We start from the raw sequence: 21,923 nt of genomic DNA on the forward strand, positions 1-21,923 counted from the left end.
ACATTTATTTACTACAGCTATCAAAGCGCAACTAACTGAATCTGTAAAATTGCAGGTAAGAGTTACAATCCCTGATCAGTGACCTCACAAATTGATCCTGAAGAAACATGTGAAGTTTCCATTGAATAAGTTTATTAGTTACAGAGGTATGCACTTACTGCATGTAAACCTAATCAAGAACTAAATCTTGTACTCAAACCTTGACCTGATTGTATAAGAACCAAATGGGACATAAACCCGCTGAAAACTGGCAACAGTCATAGGTTTGGTCAGTTACGACAGATAAAAACCTGAAACATTCAATTTTAATATACACGTATGTTGTGGATAAGATGTATGGGGATGTTGCACGCAAAAATTTACTTGAATTTTTATGTACAAAAAGGTTGCAAAATTCTGATTAATCTCACGTCTGAGTTGAGGGCTTTCGTCTCTGACTACACATGATAATCACACAAAAACATAAGTGAAGTTTCAAGAGCATAATTTGATATGAACTTCTTGCACCTATTACCTACCTTTCATATTGCACACAAACCTCAACTTAACATGTTCAAAAAGGGCATAATCCTGCTACGAAGCTTATCACAGTTATGTATCTCGATCAGTTAATTTGCAGAGAGTCTCGGAACACATAAGCAATTTTTTATTTCAATATCGGTATTAGATATATAAATAGGGTGTAGTTTCACGTAATGCTTATGCTAAATAGCAGGTCAGAGTCAGTGTGAGGTACACAAGTACGGCCAACACATCTCGTTAAATTTTCAATTGAATATTTTTTATAGAAACAGTGCTATGGGGATTTTGCATGTTTACCTTAATCAATTTTCTTAGTCCAAAATAATAGAACTTGGTCAGTGACCTCACACAATAATTTCGAACAATTGCGTTTCCATTGAATACCTGTTGTAGTTTGAAACAGTAATATGGGGATTTTGCACGTTTACATGAAACTGAGCATTACGCAGGTCTACGCAAAGTTGCCAACAATGGCAGGGGTTTCACTGGCCCAAAAAAAGTTGTCGCCACCTTTTCGTGGCGTGAAAACTGTTGGTTATTCTAACCTTTTTAATAAGAACAATCATTTAAAGAAACCTTTCTACATTAATGTCATTGACTATATTATCACTTTAAAAAGTATGTTATTACATAAAAAACAATAAGTACCTTCATAAGTCATACCTTCATAAGTCTTAATAAGCTTTATTTGTATATAAATAACTTTTTTTTTCAACTTGATAAACAACACAGATAACCAAAATAATATACTAGTAATAATGTTAACATCAATGTATTAAACAGTATGCTGCATAAATTTTTAAAAATTAATTATTTAAACATAGAATCACACCAATGTACATCATTTGAAAGGGAAAACGAAATATAAAACATCAGAAAATAAAGCATCTCACTTCAAATTGTTAAACAGTTATATTTGGTCATTTGGACATGATATACATCAGCTTCTGTTGTTAAAACGTTTTCTATTAGTGGTGGATGATTTCCAGGTTCAATTAAATGAATGTTTTTCACGCCTATTTCCTGACAGAATGGCCCAGATACATGTAATTGCCACCATCCATTCTAGTTGCCTGAAATAACATAAAACATATTTTTACAAACTATCAACAACAAACCAAAACCTAAATGTCCCTATCTTTAAATGTCCGAGTTTTAACATATCCGAAATATAGTACATCGAGTGAATGATATACTGTCTATTTCAGAAATTGTTGGTATCTTAATCAAATTATATCCTTCCCAGAACATTATAATAATGAAACTATTAAACAGAAATGCTAACAAATACCTGTTGAAACAAATTTGTTTTTGTGGAGAAATTAAATGCTTTTGCCATCCCCATGGTTTTGATTAAAAAAATAGAGGCCCTAATAATCATTATAATTATTGATCGTCGTGACAGTTTGTCCCCGTATTACTTAATTTATTGCTCAATGTCATAAAGGAGCCGTTATGGCCCTATTCCACTGCGGAAACAAGCCCACGATTCGCTACGATTTCTCACATTTATTGAATCGGGAAGACTCGTGACAGTCTGCGATTCAGTTACGACAGTGATTCTTGTTATCAATGCACTCGTGCTCCGCATTCGTGATTTCATTCCTACGCATCTATACTCCTTACTGTGGGTTATTCGACAACAAAACATGATGGAAAAATATTATTTCTTTATCATTCTTTACAAAATCGTAACTGTTTCGTAACTAAATCGCGAGAATCTTAGCGGGCTCGCAACTAAATCGGGGTGAACTCTTGAGAGTCTTGACAAAGTCGTAAATGATTCGTAGACAGATCACGTGATCACCGATTCCCCGAGTGAGTCACGAATTACCTAAGATTCCATTACGACGCCCAAGAACGCACTACGACACTGTTACGAGTCAACTGCGATTAAATTCGGTCTTGGAGGTCTTGGTCAAATTTTAAACACGTTTCAAAACTGGCCGCGATTTTTTGGGAGCTCACGACTCGCCCGCGACTAGCTACGAATGAGTTAGAACCTTCGCCGATTGAGTTACGAATGTCCCCGACCTCAAAATATTGGAAATCGGGACAAATCGTGGGGAATCGGGTCGTAGTGGAATACTCCTAATAATCCGATAATAACCCCCATAAAACTTGACAATAGCAATAAAAACACCGTTTGTAACACACCACTGGCAGCAGTATCATAAATTTGCCCCCCCCCCCGAGCTTTCCCCAGGGGTTCCATATTGTTAAATGTACACCTATTGTGTATGGTTTTACTTTTCAACAACGAATATTGACAAAATACACAGTTTGAAAAAATAACCCTCGTATAGGTATTATATATATACAAGGTATGAAACGCACTATATGCCTATTGCTGAAAGATTGTGGAACACTGGACGCGACCTTTTTCATCGAAAACACACATGTTCCCATGCAGTTGCCGACAAAATGCAACTGGAATCGTTAAAAGACAGTAAAAGCAACGTGATAACACAACTAATCGATCTCCTGCTCGGCTAATAACTTTAATATTCAACTAAATTTGACTTTCTCGCTATGTGTCACTCGGTGTTTCATCTACACATGTACACCATTTTAATTTTATAACGCGTCATCTGGTTGGTTGTTCTCATTGTGTTTTCACCCACAATAATTCTAAATGTCAAAATCAGCCATTTGCCGGCCGCATCGCGCAGGTTTTGGAACGCCGTTATTTGGTTGGTTGAAATTTAAACAAGGGCTGTTTGTAAAACATGCATGCCCCCCTATATGGGCTATAAGTTGTAGTATCAGCCATTGTGTGAATACGTTTTTTGTCACTGTGAACAACGGTGGTGGTGGTGGTGGCGGCGGCGGCGGTGGTGGTGGTGGTTATTGATACAATGCATAACAAAAATGCAGTTAGCCTTACATTTGGTAAAATTTAAATATATTACAAGGGAGGCAAATGCTGTAACAAAAAGAACATGCATAAACGGTAGTTGTTTCCCTTGTTTGAATCATGCTAAATCCTTAAAATGCCTATTTCCAGTAACTGTGACCTTCACCTGTGACCTTGACCTTTGGGGTCATCTGCGAGTCATGATCAATGTACCTATGAAGTTTCATGATCCTAGGCCCAAGCGTTCTTGAGTTATCGTATGACAACCACCTGGTGGACGGACCGACCGACCGACAGACAGACCGACATGAGCAAAGCAATATACCCCCTCTTCTTCGAAGGGGGGCATAAAAAGTTCAAAGGTAAGGTAACAATTGACATTGACACCGGCAAATGGCTGCATTTGACGTTAAGAATTATTGTGTGTGAAAACGAGTTGATTTCTTGGCTAATATTTGGAGACCGAGCGAGTTATTGACGTGGATAGTGTTCCTTGGATGTGTTTTATATGGAGACATAGACAATTTATCGGGAAATCGCTTATTACGTGCCTAACAGGACTCCTCCAGTGTAAACACAAATGGACAGGCTTAGCTACATCGACCGAATTTTGGACCATTTCTCGTGTTTGAGGCCACGAGGACAGTTTAATACTGCATCGAATGGAATGACACAGGTACCGCTTGAAAGATAATTTATTTTGCTGTAAATCTGTGCAGCGTTTTTGGTGCTAAACATATGAATTGTGCAGCAGTGCCTTGGAATTCATGTCCGGTAGTAGGATTGCGTTGGTGCCCTTTTCATTTTTCTTGCATATACTTTTTTTTACTGGCCCCTGTGCATGTAGCGAAAAAGTCGAATTTAATTGAATATTAAAGTTATTAGCCGAGCAGGAGATAGGTTAGTAGTGTAATCGCGTTGCTTTTACTGTCTTTTAACGAATCCAGTTGCATTCTGTCGGCAACTGCATGGGAACATCACAGGTGGTTAGCGTGTGGCTATGATATTAATTAGTGAAAACATCATTTTGAATGATAAATAATCATATTATAACGAAAAATTAACTTTTCTGAAAAAAAAAAATTCACTATCAAATATATATATATTTGATAGTGAAATATTTTTTTTTTTCAGAAAAGTTAATTTTTCGTTATAATATGATTATTTATCATTCAAAATGATGTTTTCACTAATTAATATCATAGCCACACGCTAACCACCTGTGGGGAACATGCGTGTTTTCGATGAAAAAGGTCCAATTTGGATGAGAAGTATAGCTCAAAATATTGCACGAAAAGTTAAGCTAAAAATGACTTATCAGCTACAAGACAAAATGGTACATCGAATCTTGATGAATGACCTCACAGACAATGTAGACGTAGTTGGTCTCTTGGATTGGAATAGCAATCACAGGTCAGCGGAGCATCAATGCCGCATTGTTACATTCTTCCTTAAAAGCTCAATATTCAGTAGCATCGGTCAAAGGTAGGTATACTTAATCCCGTGCATATGATTGAAACAGACGGATGTTCGTTATTTTTTTTTTTCAAATTGCACAGGGGAGCTTGCCAGCAATTTTAAAACTACTGACAAAATCTCTCCTGTTTGTTAGAAGCACTGGACACAAGCTCATCTTCATTTTTTTCTTCCAGTCTACTAGTTTTTGAGGATGTATTCATTTTGCACCTGCCTACACATATACTTCTGACTTTCTTTTGACTTTTGTTTCATGTTATTCAGTTATTTTGTTTGATGATAAGAAATTAATAATTAAACATTTAATATTTAAGTTTTTGCGGTGAGGTCTAAGTTATCTTTTGTCCACAATGCAAAATCGACAAATATTGCAACGGTTGTGAGGTGATGCAGGAAAATGTTTATAAAGTTAAACTGGAAGAAATCAAAACACAGTTCAAAGATTTCATTTTTATGATAAAAAGTTTGTACATCTTTATTTACAAAAATGTCCACAAGATAAAACATGACAAAAATGACTGTGTAATGATATAAAGTCCAATGATCAGTGAGGATAATCAGCACATCGGGGTCGTTGCTGTGGTAACCATGAAATAAGGTCAACTGGTCGCGCTTGTGGCCTGATGAAGGAACCGCTCTCCCCAGAACTTGTCTAGATCAAAGGCCTTAAAATCTGTAGCAAATAGTAGCAATAATCAGATCCTTCATTTACATGCAACATTCATGTTCAGTGCTCGAGCTAGAATTTGTAAAGGGCAAGGTGATCTTTCGTCAAAAGGGCATTTAAGCGCATGCTGTTGTATAATACCCTGTGGCAAATTGTAAATATAACATGTGTCATATATTTCATACTATGTGTTTTTTTTCACTTTAATTTTTTTTCCATAATTAATAAAATAAGTTTGAATGGGTAAATTTAGATCACTAGAAAACTACTTTTAAAAGTTGTTGTGTAAAAATGTTATTTGTTCAAAAAGAGCATTGAGGGACGTCAAGAATGAAGGTCAAGACCTAAGAAAAACATGGTGCTGCGCCATTCCATTTAGGCCTCGCTGTAAATCAATAAGTCATCTCAGTGACTACTTTAAAGTACCCCGGTTAAGTATACTCCCAGGGTACAGAAAATGCGCTTTTAGGCACCGGGCTATATCACTATCAGGGGTACTTTTTAGTATCTTTTCCATACCCGGGTAGTTTCAAGTATACTTAAGAGTACCATGGGTATTTTTAAGTAGTACCTGAGCTGACAATGCCCAGTCAAGCCTAGCTGCAGCACTGCATGTATGTGAACATTTGTACAGTTTCATATTTCAACCTCATGTTCAAGTGCCACATCACTATTTAGGTAAAGGAATTATTTGTCCAATACATAAAACATGAGGGCCTGAAAGGCCCAAAGTCGCTCACCTGAGATAACAAGATATAATTGGAACAAATCTTTTGATCAAGTTTCATGAAGATCGGAATATAAATGTGGCCTCCAGAGTGTTAACAAAGTTTTACTATAGCCATATAAAAAAAAATGCCCCGCCCCGTTGGCCATGTTTTTCAAGCAAACATAATTATTTTCGAACTCATCCAAGATATCATTGAGACAAATCTTCTGACCAAATTTAATGAAGATGGACAATAAATGTGGCCTCTAGAGTGTTAACAATGTTTTACTATAGCCATATAAGGAAAAATGCCCCGCCCCTGGTGACCATGTTTTTAAAGCAAACAAAACCATTTTCGAACTCAGTGGTGTATGTTCCAGCTGGTAACAGTGGATTTATGAAGAAAGTAAGGACTTTGGTCGCCCAAGAAGAAAGTGGTTTTTAAAGTGAAAAAATGTGATTATTTAATCTTTTTGAAAGATTTCATTAGAACTGGTTCATGTATCACTGAAGTATATGCTATTTTAATTGTACATATTGTTCCAAACTTAATATAGAATGCTTATATAAGGAATTATTCTTTAACATTACCCCACCCACTTTTGACCATTTCAGAAAGTGATATGTCCCTAACAAGGCAAATGTTGACGACGCACGACGGACAAAAGGCGATCACAAAAGCTCACCATGAGCACGTTGTGCTTAGGTGAACTAACAATGTCCTAATATTTTGACTTTTTAAAAAACTTTTTTGGGTGGATTTTTTTTTCTACACTTGGGAATAGACACTTGACTTTGACTTCTGGAGTTATAAAGGTCATGCATTATTTTGTTATTCAGTTGTAATGTTTCATATACACAGTTTCATGACCATTTGCTGTTTCTGACAAGTATGTAACAAAACAGAGCTTAACACAAAGTATTCAAATCATTGTCAACATACCATTCAACTTAGGGTTGGGATTCTTTTCTCTGTATAAAGTCGGTCCTGATGAGGCTAAAATACATAGAATTATTCAAGCGAGATTATACGATTTTTATATGTGTTGAATTACAAATATGTTATAATAACACACAATATGCAAGAAAAATGATACATTTAAGATGAATTTCATAAAATGCAGCAAATACAAATTAGCGCCCCGAGCCGATTGTGACGAAGATAATTCATACATATTTTCCTACAATAACGATGCATTCGTCTTTTTAGTAAGTGGTCTTGTGTCGTATGAATCGATATCACTGCAAGAATTTTAAATGAACCATAAACTAAATTTAGATTCACATCGTACATGCATGATATACATGCTGGCGAATTTGGCTGTACAGCCGTTTTTGATTTCAGAATTAAAAATCTGGCTTATTTAGCATTTTTCGACACATGTTCTTCTAAACTTTTATTTTAGTTTATATTGAAATATATGTATAATAAGTGTTTTACACATTTTATATTAATGAATAAATATTTGACAAGATCTTTAATGGTAAAATAATACAATAAATATAACACATTTGAGAAATAGTAAGTTGAAGTCATATCATTGTACATACACATTAAGCTTTCTCAAAAAACAAATCTATTAAATACATTTAAATACCTTGACGATGCCTTAGAACATTATAATGGTATGCACCTACAACAAAGGCACTATATAGCATGACTATACTGATATATACATGTATAGTGTTAAATTCAATATTTGAAATGATATTGACAATGTTTATATACAAGTACAGAAAATAAATGTTATTTATTACCATCTCTGCCTGTGCGATTTTCTAGTTCCCTACTGACTCTGTTCCAGCCTGAAAAATCAGAGGCCCTATTACCACAGTACTTACGATGCATGCATTTACATAAAGATATTTTGGACTCAATCATTATATGGACTACCCAAAGCAATAGAAAATGAGTTATTTCTTTGTTCATGTTATAATTAAGTTATAAACAAAGTATACAGTTCTCAGGCCTTTCCCAATGGCAAGACAGCGTGGACAAGGATCGATGCTCAACGAGGCATGGACCATGATATGACCCTAAAGTGAAGCTATTTAATGCTTTTGTGTTATTTATATACACCACATGTTATACATCAAGTTAACAAGGGGTGTTTGTAAAACACGCATGCCCCCCAAATGGGCTGTCAGTTGTAGTGGCAGCCATTGTGTGAATACATTAGAAACCATTTTACTGCTTCCGGTCACTGTGACCTTGACCTTTGACATAGTGACCTGAAAATCAATAGGGGTCATCTGCCAGCCATGATCAATGTACCTATCCAGACACCATTTTGCTGTTTTGAGTCAGTGACCTTGACCTTTGACCTAGTGACCTAAAAATCAATAGGGGTCATCTGCCAGTCAAGATCAATGAACCTATGAAGTTTCATGATCCTAGGCCTAAGCATTTTTGAATAATCATATGGAAACTAGTTTACTATTTTGCGTCACTGTGACCTTGACCTTTGACCTAGTGACCTGAAAATCAACAGGGGTCATCTTCCAGTCATGATCAATATACCGTAATTACTCTATGTTTTCGGACACTTAAATATTTTTTTTTTTCGTGTCCGAAAACTTAGATACGAAAAATATTCACAAAATACAGATGTACGAAAACTTAGAGTCGAATATTGAAGTGTCCGAAAATACTTTAGATAGCGTAAATTGTATCAACGACTACCGGTAATAGCACGCGCTTGTAAAATACCATGCCGTATAGTATAAATAACAGTTATAAATGTTTGCACTGCATTTAAAGTAATTTTAAATGCTTAATTTATTTGACTGAAAGTTACTACAAGGCTGTACTTTGACCAACGAGTTCAAAGATGAGCATGTGATGTACTGATACTCGCTAGTATGAACCTGTAATTAACGCAATAAAAAAAAGCAAACTATGGATTCTTTGTTTGTTAATTTCCGATAGCTGTTGTCTAACACCTTCCATTGTTCGTAAAACATGCAATAGGGTGCATCACACTTTGAAGCGTTTGGTTTTTGTCACAGTTATTTAACTGAGAATGTGTAGTACCACTGCGGTAGATAATTGAATTGTTAATTGGCACTACCACTGGTAATTGTCATCACGCTTATTATATCGGGCGAAACCATTGTTTAATACCGGTTTACAAGGTTATTTACACCATAACGCAAATGTAATGGTCCGTTGCCCTCAGGCATGCACCTGCCATGTTTTATGATGTTAATCTGGTTGTAAAACACCATGATCGAAGTGTCATTAGATATCGAAAACAGGACCGAAATTTGGTAACATAGGGCTGTAAAATATATTGTCCGAAAACTTAGAGACATTAATTATGGACGAAAACTCGTGTGTCCGAAAATTAAGTCACGAAAAATAATTATTTTTGCTAAAAAATGGGGTTCCGAAAACTTAGAATGTCCAAAAACATAGAGTAATTACTAGGTATGGCATCTAATACCTATATCGGTATTCGAATATTCGCAAATCCATTCAATCGAATATTCGAATATTCGCGTGCAAACGGCTGGATTGATTTAACCTTTATTACTCAGTTCGTAACAACTAGGGATATTAAATATAAATTGACACAGAGATACATTTGAATATACAATTGTTGTGTTGAGAAATAGAAATAAACTGTATCTGAGTTTTATAAACAAACTTTGAAAAAGCCTATTTAGGCGATATATATTTTAGAAAAGAGTGAAACTTGTTCTGTGTTAACTTCCATTGTTGTGTAAGTTATATCCGTTTGCTAAATACAAGGCTGTTTATTAACGTTGCTATCGAATAATTGTATCGCTGACTGCTAATACTATGACAGATACTCTAATCGGGCCCAAATAGACAGAAAAATATCATGTAATAGAATTGTATTTTTATTTGAAATTTTAAAGTACCGATTGCATGTACGCTTATATAAAAACATATCAATAAGTACACCAAATATTTAAGAAAAAATATAAGGACAACCATCATGTCATAGAATTTTATTTTTATTTGAAATTTTTATAATAACGATATCCTGTATGTTTATTGAGTTTATATCAATTGTTAAATTTGAGTAATTCACATAGTTTTGTTTCTGTTCAAACTGTGATCACAGAAACTAAATTATTATTCGCCAGTCAATTGAAGCCCTTAATTGGCACCTAATTGACAAACAACAGTTCGGGCCCTTTCTGAGAGTGTTTATATTGCTTTGCGCATTTGGGTAATTCACACGTTTTAATGGCTGTTCATACTGTGATCACAAAAACTTAATTATTATTCGCCAGTCAATTGAAGCTGTTAAATGGCACCCCATTGACAAACAGTTCGGGGCCTTAGAGTGTGTATATTGCATTGCGCAATCAACGCTGACACGGGCCGCGTTATCAGTTTGACACGGAGAACGTCACATCACACATGTTAATCCCAAATGATTTCGGAAGCCAATTAGTAAGCGGATCGCAGGTCATTAAATATTATTGCAATTACGTTTGGAAAAAAATGCGAATATGCAAATATAAATTTTGTTATTCGAAATACTGACCATTCAATCGAATATTCGAATAATTTTGCCATCCCTAGTAATTACAGTACCTATGAAGTTTCATGATCCTAGGCGGCAATAAGGCCTAAGCGTTCTTGAGTTATCATTTGAAACCATTTTACTGTTTCGAGTCAGTATGACCTTTATCTTTGACCTAGGGAACTGAAAATCATAAGGGGTCATCTGCCAGTCATGATCAATGTACCTATGAAGTTTCATGATCCTAGGCCTAAGCTTATCATCCGGAAACCATTTGGTGGATGGATGGACCGACCGACGGACCGACATGAGCAAAACAATATACCCCCTCTTCTTTGAAGGAGGCATAATAAACAGTCAGCAAAGAAGATGTATTTATATACAAATTAAACATAATTGTTAATGAAATGCACACATACTGTCTGAGAGATATTTCACAAATTCTTCATGCTGCGGTGAAAACTGTGGCGGGGATGGGGTACTGTTTGACCTCACATTGTTGATATAGCGAGATCTCTGTCCATTTCCATTGAACACTGGCTTTGGAGAACTGAAAATATTAACATAAAGAAATAACTATTCTTTATACATTGTATTTTGTGAATTACAGTTATGGTGAATTACAATATTTACCTGTTTTTGTCGCCTTTTTGATTAGCAAAACAACGGTCACTGAGTCAATTTTTTTTGTAACATACGGGCTGGGTACGTAATCGTATCCCAACATTCTATCAAGTGATTTAACGCAATCTCTATACCAACGACTCAACAAGAACCTACCATATAGTATTATACTATATGCTATAAGCAAGTTGAGTCATGGCTAATTTTCATAAAGTTGTTACATCAATAACATTTTATAACAAGGGCTGTTTGTAAAACATGCATGCCCCCCTATATGGGCTATAAGTTGTAGTAGCAGCCATTGTGTGAATACGTTTTTTGTCACTGTGAATGGTGGTGGTGGTGGTGGTGGTGGAGGAGGAGGAGGGGAGTAGTAGTAGTAGTAGTAATAGTAGTATAGTAGTAGTAGTATCAGTAGTAGTAGTAAAGGGAAAAGGTAACCTAGCACTGGCAGTAAATATGGGGCTCATTTGCAGGTCAGATTTGGAATCTCTGCTGTAAAATGAGATTTTAAATGAATTAAAGGGAGGCAAATGCTGTAATAAAAAGGACATGCCTAAACAGTAGTTGTTTCCCTTGTTTGAACCATGCTAAAGGTGACCTTCACCTGTGACCTTGACCTTTGACCTAGTGACCTCAAAATCAATAGGGGTCATCTGCGAGTCATGATCAATGTACCTATGAAGTTTCATGATCCTAGCCCCAAGCGTTTTTGAGTTATCATCCGGAACCCACCTGGTGGACGGACCGACCGACCGACATGAGCAAAGCAATATACCCCCTCTTCTTCGAAGGGGGGCATACATATATGACTATGAATCATTCTAAACATAACTAAAGCTTTGTCACAGACGTGACGTATACCCCCACATGCTGCATTGACACAGACTATTTGGCATTTTGTCTTCACAAAACAAGAGAAGCTAATTTATGGCGATTTTTAAGAATTATTATGCCATTATCATTTATGGCCATTTTGACCTTCAAACTCTTGCCATCCAATGACTGTGAACAAAATAAATGTACAGGGTCATTTTAAAATCTCACAATGAATGACATAGTTATTGCTTAGACAAGATTCATTATGGCCATTTTTGACCTTGAACTCAAAGTGTGACCTTGACCTTATAGATATTGACATAATTCTTTCAAAATATCACAATGAACGACATAGTTATGGCCCAGACAAGCTCATTTATGACCATTGAACTCAGTGTGACCTTGACTTTGGAGATATCGACTTAATTTTTTCGCACGACACTCCGTCCAATGATGGTGAACAATTGCACAAAATGATTTAAAAATCTCACAATGAACGGCATAGTTATGGCCCGGACAAGCTCATTTATGGCCATATTTGACCTTTGAACTCAGTGTGACCTTGACCTTAGAGATATGGACATAATTCTTTCGCACGACAGACCGTCCAATTATGGTGAACAAATGTGCCAAATTATCTAAAAATCTCACAATGAACGACATAGTTATGGCCCGGACAAGCTTATTTATGGCCATTTTTGACCTTTGAACTCAAAGTGTGACCTTGACCTTGGAGATATCAATGTAATTCTTTCGCACAAAGCACCTTCCAATGATGGCGAACAAATGTACCAAATGATTTTTAAATCTCATAATGAACAACATAGTTTTTGCCCAGACAAGCTCATTTATGGCCATTTTTGATATTTGAACTTAAAGTGTGACCTTGACCTTGAAGATGTCGAAGTAAATCTTTCGCGCAAAACACCGTCCAATGATGGTGAACAAATGATTTTCAAATCTCACAATAAACGAATAAGTTATGGCCCGGACAAGTATTTTACCTTTGAACTCAAAGTGTGACCTTGACCTTTGAGATATTGACAAACTATTTTCACGCGACACACCGTCCCATGATGGTGAACAAATGTACCAAGTAATTTTAAAATCATTTTAACGATAAATGACATAGTTATGGTCCGGACAAACTTTTTGTTTAAAACGCACTGAGTGACCCCGTGACCTAGTTTTTGACACTGCATGACCCATATTAAAACTTGACCTAGACATCATCTAGATACATCTTCTGACCAAGTTTGGTGAAGATCGGATGACATTTTTTGGACAGACAAACGTGACCGACAGATAAAGTGACTCCTATATAGCCCCCATTACCAGTAATGGGGGTATAATTATTTACTATTAGTCTTTATATTTGTTTCTTTTTGGTCAAACATTTATTGTCTGTTAACTTATGATAATAAGTAATCGATTGTGTAGATAGTTTCAAACCACCATCTTGGAAAAAGTTTCTTCTTGAGTCGTGCATTCAGATTTCAATTTCAGGATTTGCCTACAACAAATAGCCTTAAAAATGACACAGCAGAGGACTATAAGAGGACTTACTGAGACTTGAAGGCTAGTAGCGGGACTGGGCTATGGAGTTCAACCCAGATAAGTGTGAGGTACTAAGGATCACACGCAAAAAGAACCCCCCTATCTTCAATTACACCCTACATGAGAAAATCCTAAAATCCGCCGATACTGCGAAGTACCTTGGAGTAACCATCTCAAAAGACCTAAACTGGACACATCACATAAACAACACAACCTCCAAGGAATAAAATTCCCTAAGATTTATTCAGAGAAACATCAAAACTCAAAATAAGAAAATCAAAACCACAGCCTACTTCACATATGTTAGACCCCAACTAGAATACTGCTCTGTAATTTGGCACCCTTGGCAGAAAAGTCTAACTTACAACATCGAAAGTGTCCAAAGAGCTGCGGCTAGATATGTTTGTAGCAACTATAGCTTCCAGAGTAGCGTAACTCATATGCAAATGAGCTTGGTTGGCCCACCCTAGAAAGCCACAGACTCCAAACCTCCCTCATCCTCCTCTATAAAATTCAGTACAACCTTGTTTACGTTGACCATGACCACCTCACCCCTACCCGTAACTTGAACTTCCTGATCCCCCATTCCCGTACACAGTACCACCTAAACTCCTTTTTCCCCGAGAACCCTAAGACTTTGGAATAGTCTCCCATACCAGGTCAAGTCCAGTCCCAGCCTAGATATCTTCAAAGATAGGCTGGTGACAGTTACAGTTTAGCCACCCTATTATGTTTTTAATCTTGCACACTTTTATATTTGAACTTTTATCTGTTAATCTGCACTAATATTTTATTCTTAACACAGTTTTCTTGACAGCGCCTCCCAATCATAGTCAGGATTGATTGTTCTGGAGTAACAAGTAGAAGTAGAAGTTAATTGCTTGTGAAGAAATTTCAACAGACTGCAGTAAGAAGAATACTCAAAAATGAATAATTTTGTGTTCCTTAGGAAAACTATATGAAAAATACATAAAAGAGGAAATATGACAAGTGCACCGCATAACAGGTGCCACGCTCTGCTATGGGGGCAGTTTAAAATAAATAAAAGCTTGTCATAAATTTTTTTTAGAGGTCAGAGTGACCTTGACCTTTGACCTAATGACCTAAATGGGTGTGGCGTGTAGAACTCATCAAGGTGCATCTACATATGAAGTTTCAAAGTTGTAGGTAGAAGCACTTCAGGGCTTCCCCTGGCTCAAAAATTTCTTTAGCCAAATTCACCTTGCTATTGCAAAATTCTTCTATTTTTGGCCATTTTAAGGTTTTAATGAAGAAAAAAGTTGTAGCCAAATAGAATTTTCTTTAGCCAAATAGGTCAATTTGTAGCCATTGGCTAATTTGGCGAATGGCAGAGTAAGCCCTGCACTTTGATTTTAGAGCAAATGTTATGCTTTTAGCACCACGGGGACGGTGGTCGTCAGACGAAAACGCCGTGCTAATAAGCACAAACTTAGAATATAATTATGAAAATAGTAATTATTTCTACAATCTTAAGGCTTGCCACAAGGCACAAATAATGAAATAGTTCAAATACAAAAACAAGAAAAGATCCATGTAGGATTTCAGTGCAAATCCTGAGACAACCTAACTTTTAATTATGTCGTCATATGTTTAAAACAGTTTTGAACACGCATCTAGTTTTAAATTGTTCCAGCGTACTTATGCATGCATGCTGCAGCAGTGATTTAACGACGTTGTTAATACCTCATAACCAAGGCTGGTTGTTGTTTGTCAGATTCCCTTGCAACTTCAAGGTTGTTCAATGTCTTTGAAGGCACTGAAATTAAAACAAACTAGATAATCTGATTCTAGAGTTTTTAAAGATTCAAACGGTACATGACACGTCCGAAACCGTGACAAATTAGTGCAAAAAAGTAAAAAATTACCCACCGATTCTCGCGTAAGCCGCAATTTTGCTGGGTTTACTCGGTAATGCGTACATTCCCCGACCCATTGGTGTTATTGCGCATGTGCGTTTCCGGTTGTAAACACAATTGGTACTCGGCGCATACGTTGAATATAGGTTGAACGCCGGGCACAATATGGAAACTAATTTTGATATTGTTTTGTGTTTGTTTTGTGTATATTCTTTTTTAGTTCTAAAATTTCAATAAACGGATGATGAATTATTACCCCATATAAAGAAAACTAATATTATTTGTATTATAAATCAAAAATATATTACATATATTTTGTTAATAATACGTTATTGCACAACTTTTGTAACTGCGCCGCTGGTGTAGTGGTATCATGCAAGATTCCCATTCTTGCGACCCGGGTTCGATTCCCGGGCGGCGCATGTGGTTTTGGTTTCGCTTAAGGTTCATGGGGGGGATGAAATTCATTAAAACTTCGCTTTGGTTTATCTTCATTCAAAGCGGTACAATATGGTCAAACAATATATCATTTTAAAGCTTAAGACTGAAGAATAACATAAACACATTTTTGACATTCAATATTTGTGTGCTTTATTCATATTTTGGTTTAAAACCAATACATTTTTACACTAATTTACAAAATCTCAATCTAAAGTTAGGACGGATATGCACTACCTAAAGTTGAATAAATACAAAGCTATATACATATACAAGGTCAAGTTAGCAACATTTCACAGAAAATTATTGTCATAAAACAACAAATGAGTTTTTATTCAACTGCCTTTTTTGGATAAATTTCCTAAACAAAGTTCTAAAAATAACTAAAACGTAACTACTTTTTAAAAATCCAGGTATGGTGGATAATAAGAGTCACACTTTTAATTCAAAGGCTTAAAGCGGGTATATACGATTTTAATATGTGCTGAATTGTTAAATATTGATACAAATATGTTATAATAACACACAATATGCAAGAAAAATGATACATTTAAGACGAATTTCATAAAATACAGCAAATACAAATTAGGGCCCTGAGCCGATTGTGACGAAGATAATTCGTAATTATTTTCCTACAATAACCGATGCATTCGTCTTTTTAGTAAGTGTTTGTGTGTCGTATGAATCGATATCGCTGCAGGAATTTCAAATGAACCGTTAAACTAAATTTAGATTCACATCGTACATGCATGATATACATGCTGGCGAATTCGGCTGTACAGCCTTTTTCGATTTCAGAATTAAATATCTGGCTTATTTAGCATTTTTCGACACATGTTCTTCTTAACTTTTATTTTAGTTCATATTGAAATATATGTATAATAAATTTTTACACATTTTATATTAATAAATAAATATTTGACAAGATCGTATATACCCGCTTTAACAATTTTGTTATTTACCTCTCAACCAAATTGCAAATTTTAAACCATCTCAAATTGAAATAGATTGCACTCATTGCAGACGACATATAAAATTGTAAAGGAATATAAAGAAATTGGCAAACCGATTGATTTTATATTTCGATTCCTTCTACCCATTTTTAAAGCGTGGCCATCGCTGTGCTCCGTAGAAAAGCATGCAAAACAAATCGGTCCAAACCACGTGCAGTGGTGAGAAAACCGGGTATGTGTATACACATACCTGAGGAAACATTCTTAATTTGACAGTTGGTTGGCAACTAGTAAAACAACTATTAACATTAATCAGCAAGAGATCGCACTAAATAACAGAAATGACCACGTAGAGATATCATCAGTTAGCCTATTTCAAATATTTTCCAGCTGAAAATTGTCCCCCACACGTCTTTTTTAGTTTATTTGTATTGTTTTTCTGGAGCCGAAGTGCATCTCACAGAATAGCCATCCAACTTCCGTTGTTTTCACTTTCGTTATCAAAAACTCCGTTTAAAAGAATTATTTCTACTTTTAGATTGTTAAAGCGATGTATTATTATATATTATCAATAGAACAGTATACCGTGATGAATTGTTCGGAGTTACGTATCGATCTTTCTGTCAGTCTGTAAGCGTACTATTTTATGCGCAATAATATTAGTACAGTGATTCGACAACGATTGTAAACATTGGTGAAATGCTTCTGACATAGTTTTTCTTTTGAGTGTTTATGAGGTCTGATCGTGCAGTTTGACAACATCAACTGAAAGATTACAATCCAGTGCATTTGTTATCGTCAACCGTTTGGAATGTCAATTAGGCGATGAGTGAGTTTTTAGCATGTTTCTTTCTATTTTATTTATTTAAAAATGGCTGCCCCCATGGTGATGAAATGACATGTGTTCGAGTTTTGATATTTCTAGATATGTAAACTTTTTTTTCTATTTAAGCGTAACTTGCCCTCGTCAATGTTGATATTAATCACTAGTTATATAATTTTCCGCCGAAATACATGGACTAAACATTATTCAGATTTTTGAAAATAATGTATATTTTATTGTTAAAATCGCTTTGTATTTTGATTGATTTTGTGGATGTTATGATACGTTGATGTACAAAATTGGTAGCAGTTTGAAGGAAAAACATCCTTTAAAGCATATATGTATACATTTTCAATGTGGCACTCTTCCTTTAGTCAAATTTGAGTTCAATGCTAGGGGTCCCACATTTTTCAAAATGAAGCCTCTACATGAACCTTAAAGAAATGTAAAGCAATCAAAAATGATTTAACAAAACAAAAAATAAGAAAAGAAACGGAAGGTCATTTGGGTTTGGACTTTACATCTCATCTGTTCGAAAATATTTACCGATGACTTAAACACCCAGTGCATTGTCCTTATATTGCGCTTTCAAGTTTTAAGGGATCAATTAATTATTCGGCTTAAAAATACATGCGCCGCCCGGGAATCGAACCCGGGTCGCAAGAATGGGAATCTTGCATGATACCACTACACCAGCGGCGCTGATGCCTCCATATACTTATAACTTAAAATTCGCAACATGTTTTATATAATAATTACAGTAATATGAACACGATTTGAACTCCGCCTAGAAAATGTAATTTTAAACATATAACCAAGTTTCATCCGTACTGAGTCATAAATATGGCCCCCATAGAGCAGTAAAAATGTTTATCTAAGATTCGGACAAGTGACAAACCTGTTAGTTTTGGTTGCATGTGACCCAAATTGAACTCTGCCTGGATATTGTCAAGATACACATTTCAACAAAGTTTCTAATATATGGAATAATACATGTGGCTTTAAGATGTGAAACAAGGTTAGTCTAAGATTAGTGACCTAGGTGTTGGATACAATTGACCCAGCTTCGAATTTGGCAATTATTTGTCAGGATAAATATTTTGACCAAGTTTCAACAAGATTGCATGAACAATGCGTTATCTAGAGTATTAACGAGCTAACAATTGGCAACAAACATAGCATTAATAGGATGACACAATAGCTGAGATAAAAACTTAATTGATATTAGAACATAATAAATCTTAATTCGTTAAGAAATTTTTAAGAACTAAAACAAAAGATATGGAACAATACAGAAGTAAGTTCTATATAAAGCCCGGCGGATTATTGTTGTTATTGCTATTCATATATTAGGATATAAAATAAAACACCAAGAGAAGTGCCCTTATATTGTTAGTTCAAGTTTTAAGATAACATATAATTATGCTGATGAAAAAGATATGCGCCGCCCGGGAATCGAACCCGGGTCGCAAGAATGGGAATCTTGCATGATACCACTACACCAGCGGCGCCGATATCACCAAATACTTCTAATTAAATAACAACAATATGTGTTGAAAAAATAATTTAAGTAATATTAACACGATTTGACTTCCGCATAGAAAATGTAATTTTAAACATATAGCGAAGTTTCATCCGGATTTAGTCATAAATGTGGCCTCTATAGAGTAGTTAAAATGTTTATCTAAGATTCGAACAAGTAACCAACCTGGTAGGTTTGGGTTGCATTTGACCCAAATTGAACTCTGCCTGGATATTGTCAAGATAGACATTTCAACCAAGTTTCTACTAGATGGATTAATAAATGTGGCTTTTAGATATGAAACAAGGTTTTGACCTGGTGACCCAGGTTTTTGGATACATATGGCCCAGCTTCGAATTTGGTCTTTATATGTCAAGATAGATATTTTGACCAAGTTTCAACAAGATTGCATGAAAAATGCGTTATCTAGAATATTAACGAGCTAACAATTGACAAAAACATAGCATTAATAGGATGACACAATCGCTAATATTGCGTTAGCTGAGATAAAAAACTTATCGATATTAGGACATAATAAATCTTAATTCGTTCAGAAAATTTTAAGAACTAAAACAAAAGATATGGAACAATACAGAAGTAAGTTTCTATATCAAGCCCGTTGGATTATTGTTGTTATTGCTATTGATATATTTGAATATAAAATTAAACACCAAGAGCATTGCCCTTATATTGCACGTTCAAGTTTTAAGATATCATTAAATTATGCTGACGAAAAAAATATGCGCCGCCCTGGAATCGAACCCGGGTCGCAAAAATGGGAATCTTGCATAATACCACTACACCAACGGCGCCGATGTCTCAAAATACTTATAATTAAAAAACAACAACATGTTTTTATAAAATAATTTTAGTAATATTAATAAGATTTGACCTTCGCATAAAAATGTAATTTGAAACATATAACCAAGTTTCATCCGGATTGAGTCATAAACGTGGCCTCTATAAAGTAGTTAAATGTTTATCTATGATTCGAACAATCGACCAACCTAGTAGGTTTTGGTTGCAAGTGACCCAAATTAAACTCTGCCTGGATATTGTCAAGATAGACATTTCAACCAAGTTTCTACTAGATGGAATAATACACGTGGCTTTCAGATGTGAGACAAGGTTAGTCTAAGATTTGATCTGGTGACCTAGGTTTTTGGATACATATGACCCAGCTTCGAATTTGGTCTTTATATGTCAGGATAGATATTTTGACAAAGTTTCAACAAGATTGCATGAAAAATGCGGTATCTAGAGTATTAACGAGCTAACAATTGACAACAAACATAGCATTAATAGGTTGACATAATAGCTGAGATAAAAAATATTGATATTGGGACATAATTAACCTTAATTCGTGCAGAAATGTTTAAGAAATTAACATAAGAAATGGAACAATATAGAAGTAAGTTTCTATATAAAGCCCTGCGGATTATTGTTGTTATTGCTTTTCATATATTTGAATATAAAATAAAACACCTAATGCATTTCCCTTATATTGCACGTTCAAATTTTATGGGATCATTTAATTATGCTGATGAAAAAGATATGCGCCGCCCGGGAATCGAACCCGGGTCGCAAGAATGGGAATCTTGCATGATACCACTACACCAGCGGCGCCGATAGTAGCGGATCCGTGGTCTAGTGGTAACACACTGGCTTCACAATCCAGAGATGGCTGGTTCGATGCCCCGCTGCACCTAACCTACTTACTCGTCTTTCGCATGAGACGTTAAACCGAGGTGCAGTGTACTAGGTGCTATACACCGGGCACTAAAAGACCCAGGGTCACCTCTGGAACGGGGTGTCTCCTGTATCTTGCACTATCCCCCGTAACCAACTAACACGTCTTTCTGGGGGCGATGGCCATATGGGAGACAATCCCGGTGCACTCGATAAAAATAATGAAGAAGAAGAAGAAGCGGCGCCGATATCTCCAAAAACTTATAATTAAAAAACAACAATATGTTTTTATAAAATAATTTAAGTAATATTAACACGATTTGACTTCCGCATAGATAATTGTAAATGACCTAGGTTTTTGGATACATATGGCCCAGCTTCGAATTTGGTCTTTATATGTCAAGATAGATATTTTGACCAAGTTTCAACAAGATTGCATGAAAATTCGTTATCTAGAGTGTTAACGAGCTAACAATTGACAACAAACATAGCATTAATAGGATGACACAATCGCTAATATTGCGTTAGCTGAGATAAAAAACTTATCGATATTAGGACATAATAAATCTTAATTCGTTCAGAAAATTTTAAGAACTAAAACAAAAGATATGGAACAATACAGAAGTAAGTTTCTATATCAAGCCCGTTGGATTATTGTTGTTATTGCTATTGATATATTTGAATATAAAATTAAACACCAAGAGCATTGCCCTTATATTGCACGTTCAAGTTTTAAGATATCATTTAATTATGCTGACGAAAAAAATATGCGCCGCCCTGGAATCGAACCCGGGTCGCAAGAATGGGAATCTTGCATAATACCACTACACCAGCGGCGGCGATGTCTCAAAATACTTATAATTAAAAAACAACATGTTTTTATAAAAT

General features: G+C 35.5%; 1 protein-coding gene and 4 non-coding genes across 7 annotated transcripts; 1 reads left to right on the forward strand and 4 right to left on the reverse strand.

Annotated features, from left to right (window-relative positions):
- Positions 1-5,290: 5,290 nt before the first annotated feature.
- On the reverse strand, positions 5,291-15,757 carry LOC127866641 (MAPK regulated corepressor interacting protein 2-like). 3 transcript variants are annotated; one of them, XM_052407347.1, is made up of 7 exons: positions 15,624-15,757; positions 15,438-15,510; positions 11,153-11,283; positions 7,990-8,037; positions 7,830-7,865; positions 7,175-7,228; positions 5,291-5,528 (listed from the first exon to the last, which is right to left on the reverse strand). In XM_052407347.1, exons 1-7 carry the CDS (start codon positions 15,685-15,687, stop codon positions 5,455-5,457), a joined length of 480 nt encoding a protein of 159 aa, XP_052263307.1. In that variant the 5' UTR covers positions 15,688-15,757; the 3' UTR covers positions 5,291-5,454. The 3 variants fall into 3 exon arrangements, with proteins under 3 accessions (XP_052263307.1, XP_052263308.1, XP_052263305.1); XM_052407348.1 differs by lacking the exon at positions 7,830-7,865; XM_052407345.1 differs by lacking the exon at positions 5,291-5,528 and having other exon boundaries at positions 7,175-7,473.
- A 204-nt stretch (positions 15,758-15,961) lies between these two features.
- Positions 15,962-16,032, forward strand: Trnag-ccc (transfer RNA glycine (anticodon CCC)). Its single transcript has one exon. It is a non-coding gene; the product is annotated as a tRNA-Gly (tRNA).
- A 2,423-nt stretch (positions 16,033-18,455) lies between these two features.
- Trnag-ccc (transfer RNA glycine (anticodon CCC)) lies at positions 18,456-18,526 on the reverse strand. The gene has a single exon. It is a non-coding gene; the product is annotated as a tRNA-Gly (tRNA).
- A 738-nt stretch (positions 18,527-19,264) lies between these two features.
- Positions 19,265-19,335, reverse strand: Trnag-ccc (transfer RNA glycine (anticodon CCC)). Its single transcript has one exon. It is a non-coding gene; the product is annotated as a tRNA-Gly (tRNA).
- A 1,566-nt stretch (positions 19,336-20,901) lies between these two features.
- Trnag-ccc (transfer RNA glycine (anticodon CCC)) lies at positions 20,902-20,972 on the reverse strand. The gene has a single exon. It is a non-coding gene; the product is annotated as a tRNA-Gly (tRNA).
- Positions 20,973-21,923: the final 951 nt, after the last annotated feature.

The sequence above is a fragment of the Dreissena polymorpha genome, chromosome 2 (assembly GCF_020536995.1).
Source record: "Dreissena polymorpha isolate Duluth1 chromosome 2, UMN_Dpol_1.0, whole genome shotgun sequence".
In the NCBI taxonomy this organism is placed as follows: domain Eukaryota; kingdom Metazoa; phylum Mollusca; class Bivalvia; order Myida; family Dreissenidae; genus Dreissena; species Dreissena polymorpha.